General features: G+C 51.1%; 1 protein-coding gene across 1 annotated transcript in view; it reads right to left on the bottom strand.

Annotated features, from left to right (window-relative positions):
* Positions 1-18,621, bottom strand: part of CACNA1D (calcium voltage-gated channel subunit alpha1 D) — a 301,425-nt gene that overhangs the window by 14,162 nt on the left and 268,642 nt on the right. The window contains 5 exon segments of the mRNA XM_019417198.2: positions 8,699-8,829; positions 13,781-13,882; positions 15,215-15,317; positions 17,693-17,789; positions 17,928-18,055. Of these exon segments, the coding sequence (XP_019272743.2) occupies positions 8,699-8,829; positions 13,781-13,882; positions 15,215-15,317; positions 17,693-17,789; positions 17,928-18,055 (561 nt within the window).

The raw sequence follows: 18,621 nt of genomic DNA, 5'->3' as shown, positions 1-18,621 counted from the left end.
AATGTCACTGCCTAAGTGACTCCTGGCATCGCACTCAGCAGTACACATCAAGTTTGTTACCACCACTTTGAAAGATAAAGGAATCTTTTTTTAAAAAAAAATTATCGAAAGAGATCTATGACGTCTCCCTGCAAGCGATCTGACAGACCTATCTGAGCAACCTTGATTCTTGGTTGTAGTCTGACACCAGAATCAGAGCAATTCCTGCCAGTTTCTTGATAACGGAGTATTACTTAAAGTTCAGCAGAAGCCTCAAATCATGATTTCTATTCTGTTAGCATCTTTGTACCTGCCATAATGATCTCACATACTTTATCCCACTATATCCCAGGAAGGCAGGATTATCCCCATTTGGTTGAGTGGCCTGCCTGACTGACGAAGGCTCAGCTGGGACTCTGGTCCCCAGGCCTGCCCCACCCCGACCACCACCAAGACAAAGCCATTGAGTCTCCAGGAGCAAGGGCTGGGATGGAGTCTCAGTTGTGTGCTCACTTAGCCCTGTGACCCCACACATGACCTCAGTCAAGGTTAACCTTCTTCCATCTAACTTGGCAGAACTCTTGTATCACTGAGGTCAACAGGGAAGTGGACCAGTGATCATAAGGTGTCAAGAAAACTGACCCTGTACTTAGCACACGTCCTGGTCTCAGCTGTGCCGCTCTGAGGAGTACCGATCTTTGAAAACACTGTCTATCACACAGACCCCCATTCCTCCAGATCAGCACAGGCACGGGGGTATGACCTACGACGCTCCTTCTGAACTTAGCTGGACACAGGGCTCACAGGTAGCTTTATGTCTAGTCAGTGGGTTGGGCCTAGGGTGGCACCTGGGAGGGACAAAAAAGTTCAAGGTAGGGGCAGTGCAATATGCAGGAGGCTCTCTCACTAGGGAGATCCTAAAAAGGCTCTAGTACCCTTTCCCTTTGTGGGGAGGGGTATGTAGGATCATTTCCCTAGAGCAGCAGTTCTCAAAGTGTGGCCTGGGGACATCTCCAGGGACTGACGAGGTGACTGTAATGTTCACACTACCAGGACATTCTTTGCCTTATACACGCATTTCCTCAGAGCACAATGGGGTTATTCAAAGGCTATACGACATGTGAAGATGTCACCTTTCTGGTACCTTTGTGCATATATATTCTGTATTTTGAAATTTTCTGTTTTATTTTTTAACGTAAGTACTGATATACAAGGGCCCTCAATAATTTTTAAGAATATAAAAGAGACCCGGAAGTTTGAGAACGGCTGATAGCTCATCCCCAGACAGGCCACGCAAACCTTTCTTCAGGCCCTGGCCCCTCACCTCACCTACGATTCCTGTGGTTCTGCTGACCTTTCTCTGCTTTTGGAAGAAATGTCCTTACCATGGCTTCTCTTGAGCTAGCCTTTGGCACTTCTTAATGGGGATTGCCTTCACCATGGCCTTAGAATGACATACCCTTCCATTACCCCAAATAGTCACCTCTCTTAGATGTGAGGTATGCCACAGAGAACGAATTTGCACGGTTCCCAACCTAGGAACTGTTAGTAGTTGACAGTAAGCTCCTTCCCATGAAAAACTGAATCATGACATACGAGGGCTAATGAAGGGTGTCAGATTGGTATTATTCAATAGCACACCATGATAATTAAGACCTTTTGCTACTACATAGTATCACCTGCTGTAAATTTCTGTTCAGTAATTCTATCTTCTCAAAGTCTTTCGAAAATAATTACTATTATTGTCAGAGGGAAAAGAACTCCTGCCTTTCAGAAAGAGAACAGAAGGCAGTACCCAATAATCCTATGAATTTATAGTTGGGTCCTGCCATAGTGTAATCAATTTACAGCCTGGTGCCCAGTCTTGCAGATGTGATGGATACTGGCCTGCATCCTGTCTTCCATCCAGGAGCTTAAGAGTTTAGCACCATGGATTCTGGTGTTGGGTACCATGTTTGCTGAGTGGGGGAAGATTCTCAGATAACTTGAGTTGTCTCCTGCAACGTTTCTACACTCAAAGCTACACTCTTCTGGCAAGGTTTAAGGAGGAAGGACAGAGTCGTCTGTAGTCTGACTGGACGCCAAGTTTTAGGGAAGCCTTGTTTCCCTTTTGAGTTGAAGTCGGAGGTATACCTCCTGACTTCTGGCTGTTTCCATGAACTGCTCTGGCTAGCAGCCACAGTCAGTGCCGTCACTGAGCAACACAGCCAGGCCCATGTGGGGCCAGAGACTCTTGTTTCATTTAAACCATTCCCTAATCCCATCTAGAAAGTTCACTGCTTTCTAGTTTTTCCTTATTTGGAAAGACTGCAGAGAGGTATGTGGAAACGCCTGCCATGCACACTGCTTGGGGGCCGTCCTGCTGAGACTTTACCCTATGGAGACTCCATTTAGCAGTTGGCTGGTCACACTGGACCTCTGAGACAGGGCCCCTTGATTGTTTAATAAGCTTGACGTTCTGGTGGGTCAGAAACAGGGGGTCATTTATCTGATGGGGAATTAGCCCCACACCTGTGCTCCCAGGGCTGACTAGCCTCCTTTTCAGGGACGATACACCAAATTCTTAATAAACGGTACATCCCAAGCACTCCCTGATCGGGGCAGAGGAGACCTTCAGACCAGAGCACAATCCCAGAAATCCCTGCTACAGCAGGCATTAGCCTTTTACTGCCTAGACCACAGAGGGATGTGGAGAGGGGCTAGATGTTGGCAGGGGGGCCACCGCTGTGAAGTGGCATGTACAGACAGGCTTCAACATCTTCGCAAGGGGTGCAACCATCCCGCGGTGTGCTGGCCGGCTTTCAACCCCACCCCACATCATTGCCCTGGGCGCTGCGTGAAGTCAGACCTGCTCTTTGGCCCTGTAGACTCTGCTGTGAGAATCCATAAAACCCACCATGAGCTCCCAGACTTACAGCAGTCTACACAGCGGGAGCAGAATCAGGGGCCGGACCTGTTTCCATGAGTGAGGCCAGGGAATCCACTTAAGTGCAGGCAGGCCAGACCACTGGTAACATAAGCCACTGTGACCCAAGGGCAAAGGTCACAGTACAAAAGACAACACTGGAACAGCCCTCAGGGCTGGGAGGGACCCTGACAGCTGTGCCCAGGATGGGCCTGTAGGCCTTCCACTGATACTGTTCTTCCTGTCGGTGACACCACTTGCCCACTTGAGCTGCTCCTGCATGAGCACAGCCAGGAACAGGGCTTCCCCACGTTCTGCCGGCCCTGTCCACCACCTTCCCCATGCCCCCTCATGCACGCGCACACACGCACACAGCCTCGTCTGCACTGACCAGGGCAGGCAAAAGGGGCTTCTAAGCCTTCTTTTCTCCAGGTGCTTCAGAAACTTCTAGTTTTCACACTACAGTTACTTTTGAATATTGATTTCAAAACTCAGGTTGGCTCCTCTGGGGGTCTTGGGCTCAGCACTAGATGTACAGACCTCCTTAAGCACTGCTTGTGATTGGCTGAGAATTTCACACGGGACTCCCTCATGAAGCAACTTCTCAGCAAAAGTCTACCATTTGTAAGATGTGAAAACACGACCTGTACAGGTACCTCTGTGTACATCTGTATACACTTCCCAGAGATCTTTGAAAGGGGAGAACTCTCTTTCTCAGTGGATAACTACAGTACAGAACAGAAAAGAGATCAAAGAAAAACAAGAATTTCTTAAAGTTCTGGTAGTAAACAGGCATAGGATATTATTATTGTTGTAGTCTTAATAATAAGCAATTATACGTTCAAAGTGCTTTACAATCACTTAGCTATTCCTCACAACAGCCCTGTGAGGTAGGTCGACATTATTACCCCCATTTTACAGATGGGGAAACTGAGGCACAGAGAGGTTAAGTGTCTTGCCCAAGGTCACGCAGCAAGTGAACGCTGGAGCTGGGACTAGAACCCAGGTTCCCTGACTCCCAGTGTCCTTGAAACTAGACCACACTGCTTCCAAAGAGGCATCCCCAGACTGGCTTTGAGCACGAATTAAAGACGGACAATGTTGGATGAGGTTTGGGTGTGGTGGTGTTTCCCGTGGACACGTTAAGATGGAACCTGAGGTGTTACCTGGACTGGTTTGGGCATGCGGGTGTATGTGTTAGTTTAAATGGTGTGTCTGAGCTTCCTGGCCTGCCCACTTCTCACGCATTCTGGACGGGGTCACTGCAGAGAGTGGGGGCCGGAGGGTCAGTAGGTCATGGCGGACTGGCATATAAAAGGAACTCTGTCAGCTCGGCGCCAAGGGGCCTGCCAGTCTTTGGGAGTTCGGACAAACTAGGGACGCAGAACTTTGGAACAAAGTCAGCTGCCCACCTTAGGCAGGTCTGCTTAATCTTTTTATCGTGTTATTTTTTACTGGCCAGCATCAGGAAGTTGTGTTCATTTCATTCTCTGTGGGGCGGCTGCCCCCCTCCTTTGCTCTCTCTCTCTCTCTCTCTCTCTCTCTCTTTCTCTCTCTCTTTCCCTTTCTTTGAGTCTCTGCTTGGAGGGGAAAACTGTTAAGCCTTGCACGTTCCCTTTCATGAAAAAGAGCCACCGTGAGCAGCGTCCGCGACAGGAGGCCATGGCTCTGCGGATGAGCCACGGCCCCGCTTCCGCCTTCTGGAGGAGTGCTTTGCTTGGAAGGGGTCTCCCTGGGGCCTTGGGTTTGCTTTTTTTCTGCATTTCTCCCGAAATGCTGTTTCAGTAGAAATAAGCCCACTTGAGACTTTTCCCTTTCAAGGCCTTAGCCACAAACGCCTTCCGACTAACGAGCTTGGTGCTGTAGCTCAGGCAGAAAATTCTAAAGCATCCGTTCAAGCATCTGAAACAAACGAATCAGCCAGTGAAATCTCATCTGTTAGCATCTGTTCTCTTCTTAGATTAAAAAAGAAAAAAAAAAGCGCCTTTTTTTATGGCTTTAAATGGACTCATGCTTTTAAAAAAAGAAAAATACCTCACTATGTTTTCAACTAAGGTACCTAGGTAACAGGAGTCTGACACTGCACAGGTTAAGTGTCTGTGGCGTGAGTTCCCCTCTCTTTCTGCACCGAGCCTCCCCAAGGTGACCACGTCAGGGCACACCAGGGACTAAGAGTCACTGGGTTCCCGTGTGCCACCCCCGCGTCCGCTCGACCACCTGCATCCCCATCTGTCAGCTGGGCCACGGGCTTTCACATAAACCCTAACGACTTCGTTCTTTACAAGCTGGGAATAATGGTGTCCTCCCTCAACCCAACTTCCAACCAGGTGAGGAAGAGACCATCCCGCTTAAGTCTCCCTGTCATTAACGATGGGCAGGTTCCCATCTGGGATGCCCGGGGGATAAGTCTCCTTGGATCTCACCAGAGTGTCTTTTGCACAAAGGAAATCCTTGAATGTTGAAAGAAAAAGAAATGAACAAAACTTTTCCCACTTTGGGATTTTTTTTTTTCTTATCCATGAGACACTGGACTAATTCATGTCTGTATCTTGCATGGAAGTCTTCATCTGGAAGGTCTGGTGGGGCTTTACTATTTGAGGGGAGGGGACTGAGCGCTTTCAAGGCTGCAGAGCTGCGTTCCTTTGTTTACTTGCTCTTGGCGGAAACTTGCGGGTCAGTCGGATGCAGCAATAATGGATGAACAGCAGATGTGGGGTCAAACTCAAGTGAATATGGCACATGGGGGGTGGAGGTGTGTGGGGGGAAACAAAAAGGCAGCCTGATGCAGCTTCTCTCCCACCCGCTCTCTTCCCACAGAGGGTGGGAGAGAAGGCTGGCTTTAATGAAGATGGATGGACAGATGGAAACTGCACACTCATTCAGACCACAGAGGCCAGAGGACACCGGGTGCCGAGCTCCTCCCCACACACGGATCCAGGAGCTCAAGCCATTCTCCCTCATGTAGAAGGGGACACCGCAGAGGGTCTGGACAGAGGGAGACCAGACGGAGCCCATGGGGTTGAAAACCACAGTGCATCTGTGTGCCCTTGAGAACCATTCCACCGGGAGCAGAGTGTGTGGACCAGTGGTGATCCCGCTCAGACAGACTGCACTCTACGCAGCACAAGCACGCACATGCCTAAGTCCTCCTCCCGCGCTCACACTCCACCTGCCATGAGCAATCCGTCCGTCAGCGTGTGACGCCCGGGCGCAGCGAGAAGCAGCTCATCCTGCTTCTCAGCAGGCCATGCCCACGTCCGTGTGCTGGACCTAGTGACACTGTGGGTGCTGCTGTCATTCGACCCTGTGGCCCTAGCTCCATGGCATCACATGATATTTCATCACACAGAGAGGAAGAGTCTCCTTGCGCTTACTAAATGTAGAGTGACAAATCACATTTAAAGCCACTTCTAGGGCAGAGGAGGCCAAAGATGTAATTAGAATTATCCTTCAAGGAGACACAAATTTTCTATTTTTCATGTTTGCTTCAGAATCCAAAGCACTTTGAGAATTTATCTGTCAAGATCACGAACACAATTTAATTTTCTAGGCTGTGTACTCAACGTAAATTACAGTCATAGCCTCAACTCCAACCAGGTGTAGATGTGCTGGTATTATCATCTAACAGGAAACGTTTGGATTTCGCCAAGGAAATGAAACACTTTCTACAAACAACAAAATGAAAAATGTTTGGGAGAAAAACATTATCGCAACACATAACGTAATTGTCTTTTACCCACGACTTACAAACGTAGTTTTAGCATCATTTGAACCTGCAACTTAAAAGACTCAGGGAAGCCCATCCATGAAATGTGATAATTAATTACTTGGCCATGTGTTGTTTTTCAGGTTTTAAAACATCAAGACACTATATCCAGCCACTAGAGCAGGAACTGAAGCCATCTGGTTGGAAAGTCTTGGGGATTCAGGAAAGGGATAACTCTGTATCCAGGTGACCATCATACATGCCTTCCCCAGAAAACAGAAGCATCTCATAACATGGACATTACGGTTACTGGAAATTATGGCATAACCATCCATGAAAGAGTATGTTTCCCCCTCCAGAGAAGTCATCAGGTCCTACCAACCCCACCAACTAGAATCTGAGAATAGCAAGCAGTTTCCTACAGGCGGAGGGAACCATGACACTCTGAAATCTGGCCAGTCTAGGTCTCCAGGCCCAAGGCTGTTCAAGGAAGCTCCTTCAGAAACTCATTCATCACACCTCCTCCTTGCACCCAACCTGGCCACGCTGCTCTCAAGAGCCCACGGATGGACCAGAGGCCCGTTCAAATCTGTAAACACGTCTTTTCCGTTTGCTTTGTCTAAGGCTACTTGTTAACTGTGATCACTTTTGAGGACTGGCAGGGCCAGAAGAGAGAGTTTTACTCGCAAACTCCACAGCCTGAGACGGCAGTGGGACATTGGACCGGGCCTCTGATTCACTGAGCCACCTTTAGGACAGGCGATGAGAGAAACAAAAGACCAGAAACTGTCTTTAGTTGCTTCCCCTAGCTCTGCAGCTGTCTGGGCAGAACAGAGGCTTCCTCATGAATCCTCAGGTCACTGTCACACAAGGTCATCTGCTAACCCAGCATCTGCATGTGCACCACATTCCTTCACTCACGGCCATTCATGCTCCCATTCTCTCTCTCAGCGAGGCCACAGACCAGCCCTCACCGCACCTCACCAGCACTCTGGACACCAAACAACGCTGGGCGCTTCTCCCCGGAAGGGACTGATAGAAGGACTGTTCCACACTGAACCCTGTTAATAACTACACGGCCCAACCTGAGACATGTGATAAGAGGGACATAAAGGTAATTTTAAAGTAAACAAATTAGCAGGAAAAAAACATCCTTGATCTTATTCATGATGGACTTCAAGCACTCGGGGAGCAGAGATGATGGGGCTTTTGATTAGTTTGGACAGGTGTTTCTGACAGCTTGCCAACAGTTCCCTCGTGCCGGTTCTTCATGCCTTGTCATTCTCTCTTCCCCCTGCCTTTCTCCATCGCCAGCACTCACTCACAAGCTTTCCTGCCTCGCCCCTCTTCCTGCAGGCTTCACGGTGACCCCCTTCCTCCACATACCTGCTTCCCATGCCAGAGCTCTGGGATTACCCAGGATTCTACATCCTCAAATGCATGGACCCTGGCCAGAACCAGAGGGTCTACACTCCGGGAGCCTGGGGCAGGCCGGGGCTGGCATAGGGGAGGGACCAGAGGCTGGCCTGGGCACAGAGCAGTGTTTGCACAGCGCAGAGAGACAGACACACCGCAACACACGTGCGCGCACACACATATGCACGTACACACACATCAGGAGGTGATGGATGTTACTGAAATGGACCGAAAACCAACAAGCAGTGGGGTAAGAAACAAACAGAAACAAAACAAAGCACTTGCGTTCAGATGGAGAGCTGTTTCCGGGGCAGCTAGGGCCTGAGCCCAGGGCCAGGGGTGGGGAGGTGGGTGCCTGCCTAAGGTTAATGCCTTTGGAGAAGCCTGGAGGAGACAGGGTGCAAGGCGAGCGCCGGCCCCCCGCCCGCCAGGGCTATGCCTCTGCCGCTGTCCTGGGGGCCCTGCCACAAGGGCCACGGCAGGTGCGGGCACAACAGAGAAGAAGCAAGGAGAGGGAGGCACTTACCTCGGAGCCCAGAAATGACTAGTCCACATTTTGGGGGGTGTGCGGTATCTCAGTTTAAACAAAATCCTTGTGGCACTGCTCAACCATGAATAGTCAGCTCTCTAGTATTTCAAATAAGCTTGTAAAATCGTTAGTGAAAAGAAAAGGTAACAAAAGGACAATTCACCTGTAGGGCAATGGTGGTGTTCTTCGCAGGGTATTTTCCCACCAGGCCTTGTTCTTTCCGTTTCTTGAATTTCCTAAAGTAGTCCTGTATCAGGAAAGTGGCATAGAACTTCCCCACGGTTACCTCATCATCTAAACGGAGAGACCAGACAGAGCTCTCCCGAATCAGCACATTTGCACCAGGAGCCTAAACTCTCTCGCTCGGGGCCGGGGCTGGGGTGGGGTGGGACTGTGCGCAAGGCACTGAGCTCTGGGCTTAGACACGGGAGACTAAATCTAGCAAAAAGCAAGGTTTTGCAAAGCAGTTAAGGCTCAAAATTAGAGTCAGTCACACGAACTGATACTCAAAAGTTGCAGAAAACAATATGTTTGTCATGAGTTTATTAGAGCAGCGTATTAGTAACACTATGAAGTGCTGTCTTGGTTATTTACTTAAAATAAAAATTACAAACCAAAAAGAGGCTTCCTGGGTCCTATTTTCACCCCTATGCATAGGGATTTGCATGTGTAATTACCATGAACACCGAGGGCAATTAAGCACCCAAATCCCGATGCCTGGAGATAAAGACAGAGACCTCAGAAAGTGACAGACAAGCTTGGAAGAGGAGGAAGGTTCAGGAAAGTGGCTGCAAACCCAGATTTTCACGTGCCCCCGTGACTCTGTTCCAATAGCCTCCATATGCCATTTCTGCGTTTGTAACCCAGAGCTGCTTGTTTTCGGCACAGCGAGCGACAGCTCCAACTAACCTTGGAGTTGAGCTTATTTCTGCTTTAATGGGAAACAATTCCAGCACGTACCGCTGGGGGCTGGAACTCTGCTGAGCATTTTAAAGGTGATGCATGAGGCAGAATAGAGGTGCTGGCTGTCTCACGGTAAACCACGATGGTGGTGCAGGTGTGCCCGGGGATGTCGGCCAGCCTTGCTCTCCCTGGGGTGCACGCCCCCAGATCTGCAGTGGCTCCTAGGCAAGAAGCTTAGGGCCCCAGGGCTTGTAGAGGCTGAGAGGAGGATGGGCTGCCGGCCCTCAGGCTTTAGGACAGCTGAACTTGCACCCAGGCCACCTTCCCCTCACAAGAGTCGCATGTTGATCTGGGGCAAGGGACTTGTGGAGCTGTGAACACCACAGGAGATGAAGCCCCGAAGCACTTGGCCTCCTGCCTGGGCTGGAGGACAGTGAGCTGGCAGCCTGCTGACAATGGCATCCACTGCAATGATGGTGGAACACGATGGGTTAGGGGCCACTGGGACCCTCTGTATTCACTAATGCATCTGGGTGGGGTTCATTTGTGCCCATGTGGGACGTGTCCCCGTCTGGACACCACTAGTGTCCTGCCAGAAGCCACTCAGCGCTACTGAATAAGAAGATGCCTTGGGGAGGCCTGCCTTGAGAAGTGTGCTGCCTTCCTCCCAAACCTCAGCCAAGAAGTCCTGGACTGGTGCAGGGGTCACCAAAGTGACCAAGGCTTTGGGTAGCTTGTAAAAACATGTCCTACATCAGTCTCAGGCTGGTCCAAATGGCCTAATGATGTACTGTTCATGGGCAAGGAGGCTAAGAGGTGAACAGACAGTCCAGGTCTCAGGACTTCAGCCCTGCTTTGCTCCTAAGCCACTCCGCATTTTGCCCAGGATGCATCTGGAATACTGGTTCTAGCTGCCGTTACTCTGGGGCACCCACGCTCCCAGAGGAACTCTATGTGGGTCTCATGGCCTTTTCACGACAGCTCTGAGATGGGGGACCTGTTGGTCCCTCCGACAGGCGGGGTGGGGCTGAAGGACTTGTCTTGGCCAGTGCAGCGGGATGTGAGCCCAGGGCAGCAGGCCTCCCAACCCTGAGCTCTCCTCCTTGTTACCCCCTCAGGGACGGCCCAGCTCTGGCCACATAGAGGGGCTTCTTTGGGGCTGCCTCCCCCAGAGTATAAGTCTCTGTACCGAGCTGCGTGCCGCGGGCGGCTCACGGCTGCCAGCAGACAACCCCAGGAGCCCAGGAAGACTCTGCCTACCGTACTACAGCTGTCCCCTGCAGCCCATGGTGTCATGTCTTCTCCATGGGCTCCCAGAAAAAATACACTGGGTCTGCAGAAGGCCCACCTCATTCCATACTGGGACGTTTCCCAAAAATACAGGCCTAACCCTCTTCTCCCTTGAGCCGAAATGGCCCAGGGGGCTCCTGAGGGAAGGTCTTGGCTCTCCTGGCCCAGAACCGGGGGCAACAGGGGGCTCAGCACAGACCATGGTTCTGCCTGAGCGGCCATTGGTCTTCTCCACTGGTCTTGGTCTTCTCCACTGAGATGCTAAGCTAATTGAGGCTGGGCTGAGGATGAGCTCTCAAGAACAGAAAAAGTCAAAGCTAAAGCAGGTTAGAAAAGGAAGGGACAGAAGGAACGGATGCAGTGAGGCCATCCAGGCTCAGGCCTGGAGAGAAAGAGATGGGGTCAGCTTTTTGCACTCTTCGGGGCAAAGGAGCCGGAGATCCAGGTCAAGGAGTAGAGGCCCAAAGGCAAGGACAGCCTCTGGGAGGAGAGGGGACTTCTAAAGAAAGGGCAAAGAGCCATGAAATGGCAGAAGACTAAAGAGCGGAGCAGAGAGAGAACATGAGCAAGATGCAGAGATGGGCAAGGAGACCACTTAGCCCAGATGGTAGAGAGAACGGACGGGCTGTGCCTGCAGCCACAGGCCCCTGCACTGTTCCTCCGAGGCTGGCCCCTGGATGTCACCTCCTTCTCAAGCTTGTGATGGCCTGGGGGCCACCTCACACCCCCTGGGCTACAAAGCCCTGCTGTCACCAGTCCTGTAAGGGGCTCCCCGAGCACCTCGCATGGGCCGGTCCCAGGCGCCGGGAGCAGCCAGCCTGGCGGGGTCTGCTGCTCCGACCGGGTTACAGCCTGAGCCCCTTGGCCCTGGGAATCTACCCGTCTGCTGGCCCAGAGGGCTGGCCCGATATTCCCATTTTCCAAGTGTGCCATGATGTGGGCGAGTCTGGGAACCCCTGATCTACTGGAAGAGAAAAGAAAAAACAAAGAGCCAAGTGGCGAACGCAGGCACTAAACCCTGCCCTGACTTCATTCAGAGTTTGTCCCCTGATGCCTGAGAGGCACCGCCTCGTGAACCTCTTCAGCGCAGTAGCACTTATCTGAGATTGGGCCTGGGTGAGCACCACCCCAGGAGCATATCAATGATGGGAGCTCCCACGGCATTCTACCTCTTGCCAAGGCCCCACTGCCTTCTTCTTGGGTTCCACCAAGCCCCCTGCTGCCATTCAGGAAGAGGGTAACACCTGTCATCCTGAACCCCGATCTTTTCTAAGAAATAGAGAGAAAAGGCCAGGCCCAGTTATTGAGCCAAGAAAGCGGAGGGATATTTAGCCTCTGTTGGCAGTCTAGCAGGCCTAAAAGTTGACCTGTTTTTCGGAGGAAGGGCGCTTACAGGGTGAGCCAAACTCTAGACCTTCTCTTTCTGGTATAATTAAGAGACATAAAGCTTCACAGTGATGTGAACACGCTCGCCAAGATGTCGGGGTGAGACTGGTTTGTGAAGAAGGCGGCGTGTGAACAGAGGTGAGGTGAGGCGGGGAGGGCCTGCCGGCCCTGGGAGGAGGGTTTACTCGGAGGGGCGCAGCCGCTATTCTGAAGCATGCATCTGTGTTTCAGAAACATCGTAGGGGAATACGGCTGCCAAGAGATAACCCTGATTCCATGCCACCACCCTAAAACAGAATTGCTTCAGAATATTCTGAAAGACTGAGACTTGAAAGGAATGGAGGCTGCAGAAAAAGCTCAAGCACATCGTTACAACAATTTTAAGAAAGCAATTTATCTAAGCCATGCGAGCACTGGGTGCAGCAGCTGCGAGGAAAAGAACGAAAACCAAAGAGTCGTTTTAAATGTGCAGTATCCGTTCTCCTGTGGGGAGCCAGCGTTCTCTACGTGGGAGTGTGGGGGGGTGTTGTTGTTGTTGTTGTTGTTGTTGTTGTTGTTGTTGTTTGGTGTTTGGGGGGTTTTGCTTGTTGGTTTTTTTGCCTTTCTCATTTCTTTGGGGCCATCGTCCCCTGCTCTGAGCAGGTGGCTCCACCAGCTACGGGGGACTCCGTCCGGTGGCAAAAGCTCACACTGCTCTCGCTTCATGCAGAGGGCCAGAGCGGGCCACCATGCTGCTGTCTCTCTCTCTCTCTCTGCCACCCAAGAGCCAGAATTGTCATGTCAGAGAGAGAGGCCTTGGCCGTGTCCTCTGGCCAGGGTCCTGGGTCGGCTTCTAGGCCTGAGCCAGGACCAACCTGGAAAGCTGCAGGAGAGGTGACGCTAGAAAAGTTCAGTTGGTCGTAAAGCACAATGGTGCTCACAATGGGCCCAGGGCTGGGGACAGCTAGAATGTGGGCGTGGTGGCACTAAGCCCACGGATGCTGCACCTTTAAAACGTGAAAATAAAATAGTCACAACACAACCACCTCCACGTCTAAGTCCGGTGTACTTAAACAAAAAATGGAAAAACAGCATATATATTATATATATGTGTGTCATATATATATATACATCTGAAAAAGTTTAGTCAGTTATTTTATGACAAATAACAAAAGGAAATAAGCATGCCTGTTAGTTCTGTCTCTAAACTCCAGTTGAAGGGACATTCTGGGTAATTACGATGGTAAATTCAGTCTGGAGAAGAACATTTCAAAAATATCATTTTCTGAAAGCTATCTATTTCTTCTGAAACCTTTTCAACAGTATGTTGAAAGATAAGTGGAAACTAGTTTTAAATATTTCATTTTGGTTGAGAAAATATAAGCTTTCCGTTTTGTGACTGTAATCTCATTCCCCAACGGTAATCCCTCCACCAACGAGAAAACCCCTGCTCCAGCCATCTGAGTCTTGGGTTTCCTTCCCACTGAAGCCTCTCCTTTTCTGGAATGGTCCTCCTGTTACCCCAAATCATGACACCAAAAGGCCAAAGAGCCTTCTTTAGCTGTGGGCCTGAATGCTCTAGCGGATACATAAAGCATTCTGCAAACACCCTGTGGGCTTGCTGGAGATACTTTCATTAAAACCAATGCGTTGGCCAAGAACTACTTAGGAAAGAGATTGCACTGACCACCAGCTGGAGGAACAACTTGGTCAAGCAGTTTCATGCTGGTTTTCTTCCAGATTTTCTTTATCACAGCTCGGAGCTCTTCATTAGCTTGTTCCAGGTTCCCTGAATCCAGAAAGCAAGAGGGGAAAACAAGCCTTGTGTCTCTTAGCCAGCTCTCCTGTCTGATCCCACCGAGGCTGCCTCCCTCCCAGCCTGGTCTGGGGCACAGCCCTCGGATGGGGCGGGGCTCGCCTCTCCCCAGGGTTCTCCAAGTGGGGGTCACAGGCAAATGGTGGGCAAGCCTTGCACCGGGCAGGCACTCCACAGTGGGAACAACCACGTTTTATTTCGGAATTCAAGGTCTATGCAGTCTGATCTGTCCTACCCTCCCACAGCCAAGACCCACCCTTTCCTTCCCACCGCCTCCAGCTACAATGTCTTCTCCTTCTCAGCTGCCTGTTCCAAACCCTGCCTCCATCCTTGAAGATCAGACTAAATTTCCCCCAAATGAGACTCTTGCAATTCCTACTGCATGTACTTGTCAGCACCACAGAATCCTGGTCTTTCATTATATGGGCTGATGCCTGTCTCCTCCACTAACCTGTCAGTACCTAAGACCACCCTGCCTTCCGCATCGCTTGGAGACACTGGCTGGGGCCAGCTATGGGTGTGCACCCTGCAAGGGGTACCTGGGAGCTTGGAGAGACTGGCTTTGTGGAGAGGTTCGCCTAGCACTCTGGGGCTGCCAGAAAACAGCCGTCTGCAGACTGTAGGCGTGCCTTGCTGGCCACTCTTCCTTCTGGTCCAGGGTGTCAACAACTGGGTCCTTCACAGCCTCCAGCCTCCCACCTCCTGGTCTCTCCTCAACCTGCTTTCTGTCCCATCTCTGGAGTCATCACCGAGCCGACCCCAATAGCCATGCTCCAGGGCTGGGTGTGGCCATGAAGACCACTCTGGTTTGGTCTCAGCTGGGGAGAGGCTCCTTTGAACAGTCCCCAGGTGCCAGCTATGTGCCCGCCCCGCAGAGGGCCTCCCGCAGGCCTCCTCTCATCTCATCCTCAGGACTTCTGATGGAGGTGTATTTCTTTTCAATAGAGAAAGGAGCTACAGCTCAGCACGGTGGAGTCCCTCTCTGAAGATCACACAATAGGAAGGGACAGCTGGAGTGAATGTATTTGTGACGGTCCTGTCTCTGCCCTAACCTCCCATTTCTCCTGCTCTGTAGCAAGCAGTGGCAGAGGCAGGGGTCACCTCAAAACTCTCGGGGACAAAGTGAAGCATAAAGGCAGGTGGGAAGGGATGGGGAAGGCAGGGACAGCCAGCTGGCTCAGCACTCACCACCCCTTCCCCAGGCGAAGGCCCAGACAGGACAAGGAAAGGCCTAGACGGGAGAACCCAATGTGGGGTATGGCATCCCTCCCTCATGTACCACCTGTCCCGCCCGGAGATGCTCACCTTCCGTCTTGATTTTAAGAGCCGTCCGAACCAAAGCAAACAGAGTTGCATTAAACATGACTGTCCCATCACTGTTGAGAGGCATGTTCATGGCAACTAGTCTCTGTAAACAGAAAGAAGTTTCTCAACAGAAGGCAAATGATGGAGGATGACCACGTCCCTTGACGGTGTTTATTCTCAGTTTATCCCTCACCTTCTTTCCAGTTGACACGCAGTTCAATTCAACAACTCGCTGGGGGAGTACCCACCATCTGTGGGGACCCTAGAGCTGACACAGATCAAAGCTTTATCGTGAAATGCAAATGCTGGCACTAAATGGTGTGCTTTGCTTGTTTTTAAGCTCCACTGTTTAATCACCTCACTGTTCAAGTCTTCTTCTCTCCCCTTCTGCTAAGCAGCCATCCCTGCGTCCTGGGGTCGGGCCTCCCTTCAGGGCACGTCCTTAAGGCTGTCGTGAGGGGTGAAATAAAACACCAGGTACAACCAGCCAGGCACAGGGCTTGGGACTTGGGTCCTCACTGTTCCTAGCACAGGGAGTGTCCTTCAGGGAACCCTGCCCCGTGGGGCTGTCATGTAGTGCTTCCTGTGAGTCCGCGCGGTGGCTCTGTCTGGTCTTCCAGGGCAGGACTCCCACCTCCTGCTCCTCTTCCCGCTCCTGGTCCCTCGAACACCAGCCCTGAGAGCTGGGGAGGGGACTTGAGTGAGTGACACCCTCTCTGGGCCCCAGTTACCTCCCCTGCAAATGCAGGCGGCACGCCTAGCTGGGATTAAGGGAGATCACGGACGCTAAGATTTCGGGGGACGCCTGGCACATGGTCAGAGCTGAGTTAAGTGCTACTTGTAATTGTTAATAGTTCCAAACTTCTTATTTTTGGCTGGCAAGCCATCCTAAGAGATTTGTAACACTTTTTCTCTTCCCTATTAGCAGCCTGGAATCTTGTGTTCACGTGACTCATCCCACCTAAATTTCTAGCCCTGCGACCAACCATGTCTGTCTCCAAAACTAGCACTGGCAGCCAGGATGGCTAGCATGTACATTTGCTTTTCCCAGAAAGTTCCTGAATCGGCAAAATGGACCACTTTGTGCCTCAAGGATACTTAGATCCTTTATGTAAAAAGGTCTGGAAACGTAAACACAAAACGACAGCCATGAGCTGGAACCCATCTTGTTCTTGGAAAGCAGAAAAGAGGCTGGTACTGGAAAATTTAAGAAAAAAAGTCAACTTTGGTGGCTTATTCTCTGTACCTACATCCGGAGTCCAGGCTACAGAGAAGCAAAGACAGTGGCAAAGATCCCAAGGACTTGCCAACGAGGGTTTCTGGACTTTCAGGGCAGGGAACAAAGAGTTTTTCTCCAAAGATTTTTTGAAAGCCTAAGATGCAGTGTAGACCCCACTCTGTTACAGTGGGTTCTGTCTAGAGCTGGCCCCGCAACCCTGGAGCAGTAAAACCCCCGATCCCAGAAGCACCTCAGACCTGCAGGGAGAGGGCCCAGCTGTCGTGTGGACTGGCTGGATTTCTAGGGGCAGAGTCGCAGTTTCCGTCTCCTTCAGAAAGGAGAATTCTCTTCTGTTGCTACTGCTACACTGACTCAAAGGGGTTCCCTGTGAGCTCTAAGGAAAGAGAACAAATCTCAGCTGGGGCTCACAGACAGCTTGGTATGGTGTGAAAACTACAGGGATGGGGTGGGGGATCTGGACCCATCCCCAAGAGGCCACTGCTGATGCACGGCCCATGGGGACAGGTGCTCTGGCAGCAGAGGGGCACGCCACCACGTTCATGGTCACTCAAGCGAGTAAATGTTCAGGGCACCAAGTCTTCTCCATTCTACTTCCCAAGGAGAGCTTCGGTTGGCCGTACCCTCCTCTACCCCACCTCCACTGCCCTCGCTCTGGCTCCTGTCACTTCACATGGAGACTCCAGCAGCTCTCAGGGAGGTCCCCTGCCTCGGTTCACTCTCCCGTCGCCAAGAGGCCATTTTCCACCGTGAAAGTCCACCCGTGCTTCTTTCACGGGACTTGGCGTGGCACGGAAGGCTCCTTGGAGCTGCGCTCGGCTTGTGCCTGCAGTCCTCTGCCATTTCCTCTTATGTTCTAGGCACACCAGTGACTCTCTGTTTGCCAACATGGTGACCGTTCTCCTGCCTCTGCATCTGAGCTCTCTGTGTTCCCTTTCTGCAATGCCCTTCCTGCTCCCACAAACTCCCACTTCTCTCCTTCTGGACCTGACACAAATGTCACCTTCCCCTCCACCCACCCGGTGACAAATTACTTAACTCCCTTCCTAGTCTTCCTGTTGCTGACAGGGTGTCTTAAGAGTTACAAATGTGATAGCTCCTCAGGACAGGAACCACATATTATTTATCTCTGCAGCCCCAGCACACCTGATGTAAGGCTGGCAGAATGTTACTTAACGTTTGTTGAATGAAGCAGGGAGTCCCTGCAGAGAGGCCATCAGACACGCAGACAGGACACTTACCTTACAGGCTACTCTGTGTGGGCATAATTTCCCAAACCCCAGGGGAGGCTGGATTCTGCGGAGCAGAGTGACCACATCAAGGTGCTTGATCCTTCCCCTGGAGACAAAGTACAGCAGGAGGTCCAGGGAAGCGTTGGCTGGCCTGAGCTCTCAGCCCATCCCACCTTCCACAGAAATCACGGCCAACGTTCCAGAAACAGCCCACACAAGTCACACGGAACCCTTTTCAACTTACTTTGCCTCAGGGTCATATTCTGACCATATTCTTTTGAATTCATCCAAATGGTGAGGCCCCAGAATAGACCAGTCCCGGGTCAGATAATCAAAGTTGTCCATGATGACAGCTACAAACAGGTTGATGATCTGAAAAAGCAAATCAGAGGCAAAGAGCTGCAGCTGTCATAGTGGAATGGCTAGGGCTAGACCTTAGTAAGGGCCTCCTAATTATAAGGGTCATGAAACATTTGGAACCCATTTTTCTACGAGAGGCAGTAAAAACTTTCTTTCTGGAAAATGTTTAAGAAAAAGGCAGGCTTCCAGCTTTCCAAAATGACTTGGGTATAGTCCCAGGGGGAGGCAGGGGGCTGTATTATCCTGCCTTTTTGAAGCACATTCATTGCCTCCAAATAATTCGCACTGTTAGGTCACTGCTACCTGCGGTGGCTTTGAAACTTTTTATAAAGACACCAGCAGCCCTAAGAAGCTTGGTGAGTGTCCCAAGCCTGTTAGTGAGCCTCAAGCCCCTGTTTACAACCAAGGTGATGGTCCTGCAAAACCTCCAACTGCCAAATGAAGCCTAGAGTGCTCATCAACATACAATGCCCATAGCAGGGGTGCCTGGGTGGCTCTGTTGGTTAAAGGGCTGACTTTGGCTCAGGTCGTAATCTCCGAGGCCCATGGGTTCAAGTCCCATGTTGGGCTTTGAACTG

Source organism: Panthera pardus, unplaced genomic scaffold, assembly GCF_024362965.1.
Source record: "Panthera pardus isolate Hobbes unplaced genomic scaffold, ASM2436296v1 HiC_scaffold_8, whole genome shotgun sequence".
Lineage (NCBI taxonomy): Eukaryota > Metazoa > Chordata > Mammalia > Carnivora > Felidae > Panthera > Panthera pardus.
The sequence above is the reverse complement of the archived record's forward strand: the minus strand, read 5'-3'. Positions and strand labels throughout refer to the sequence as shown.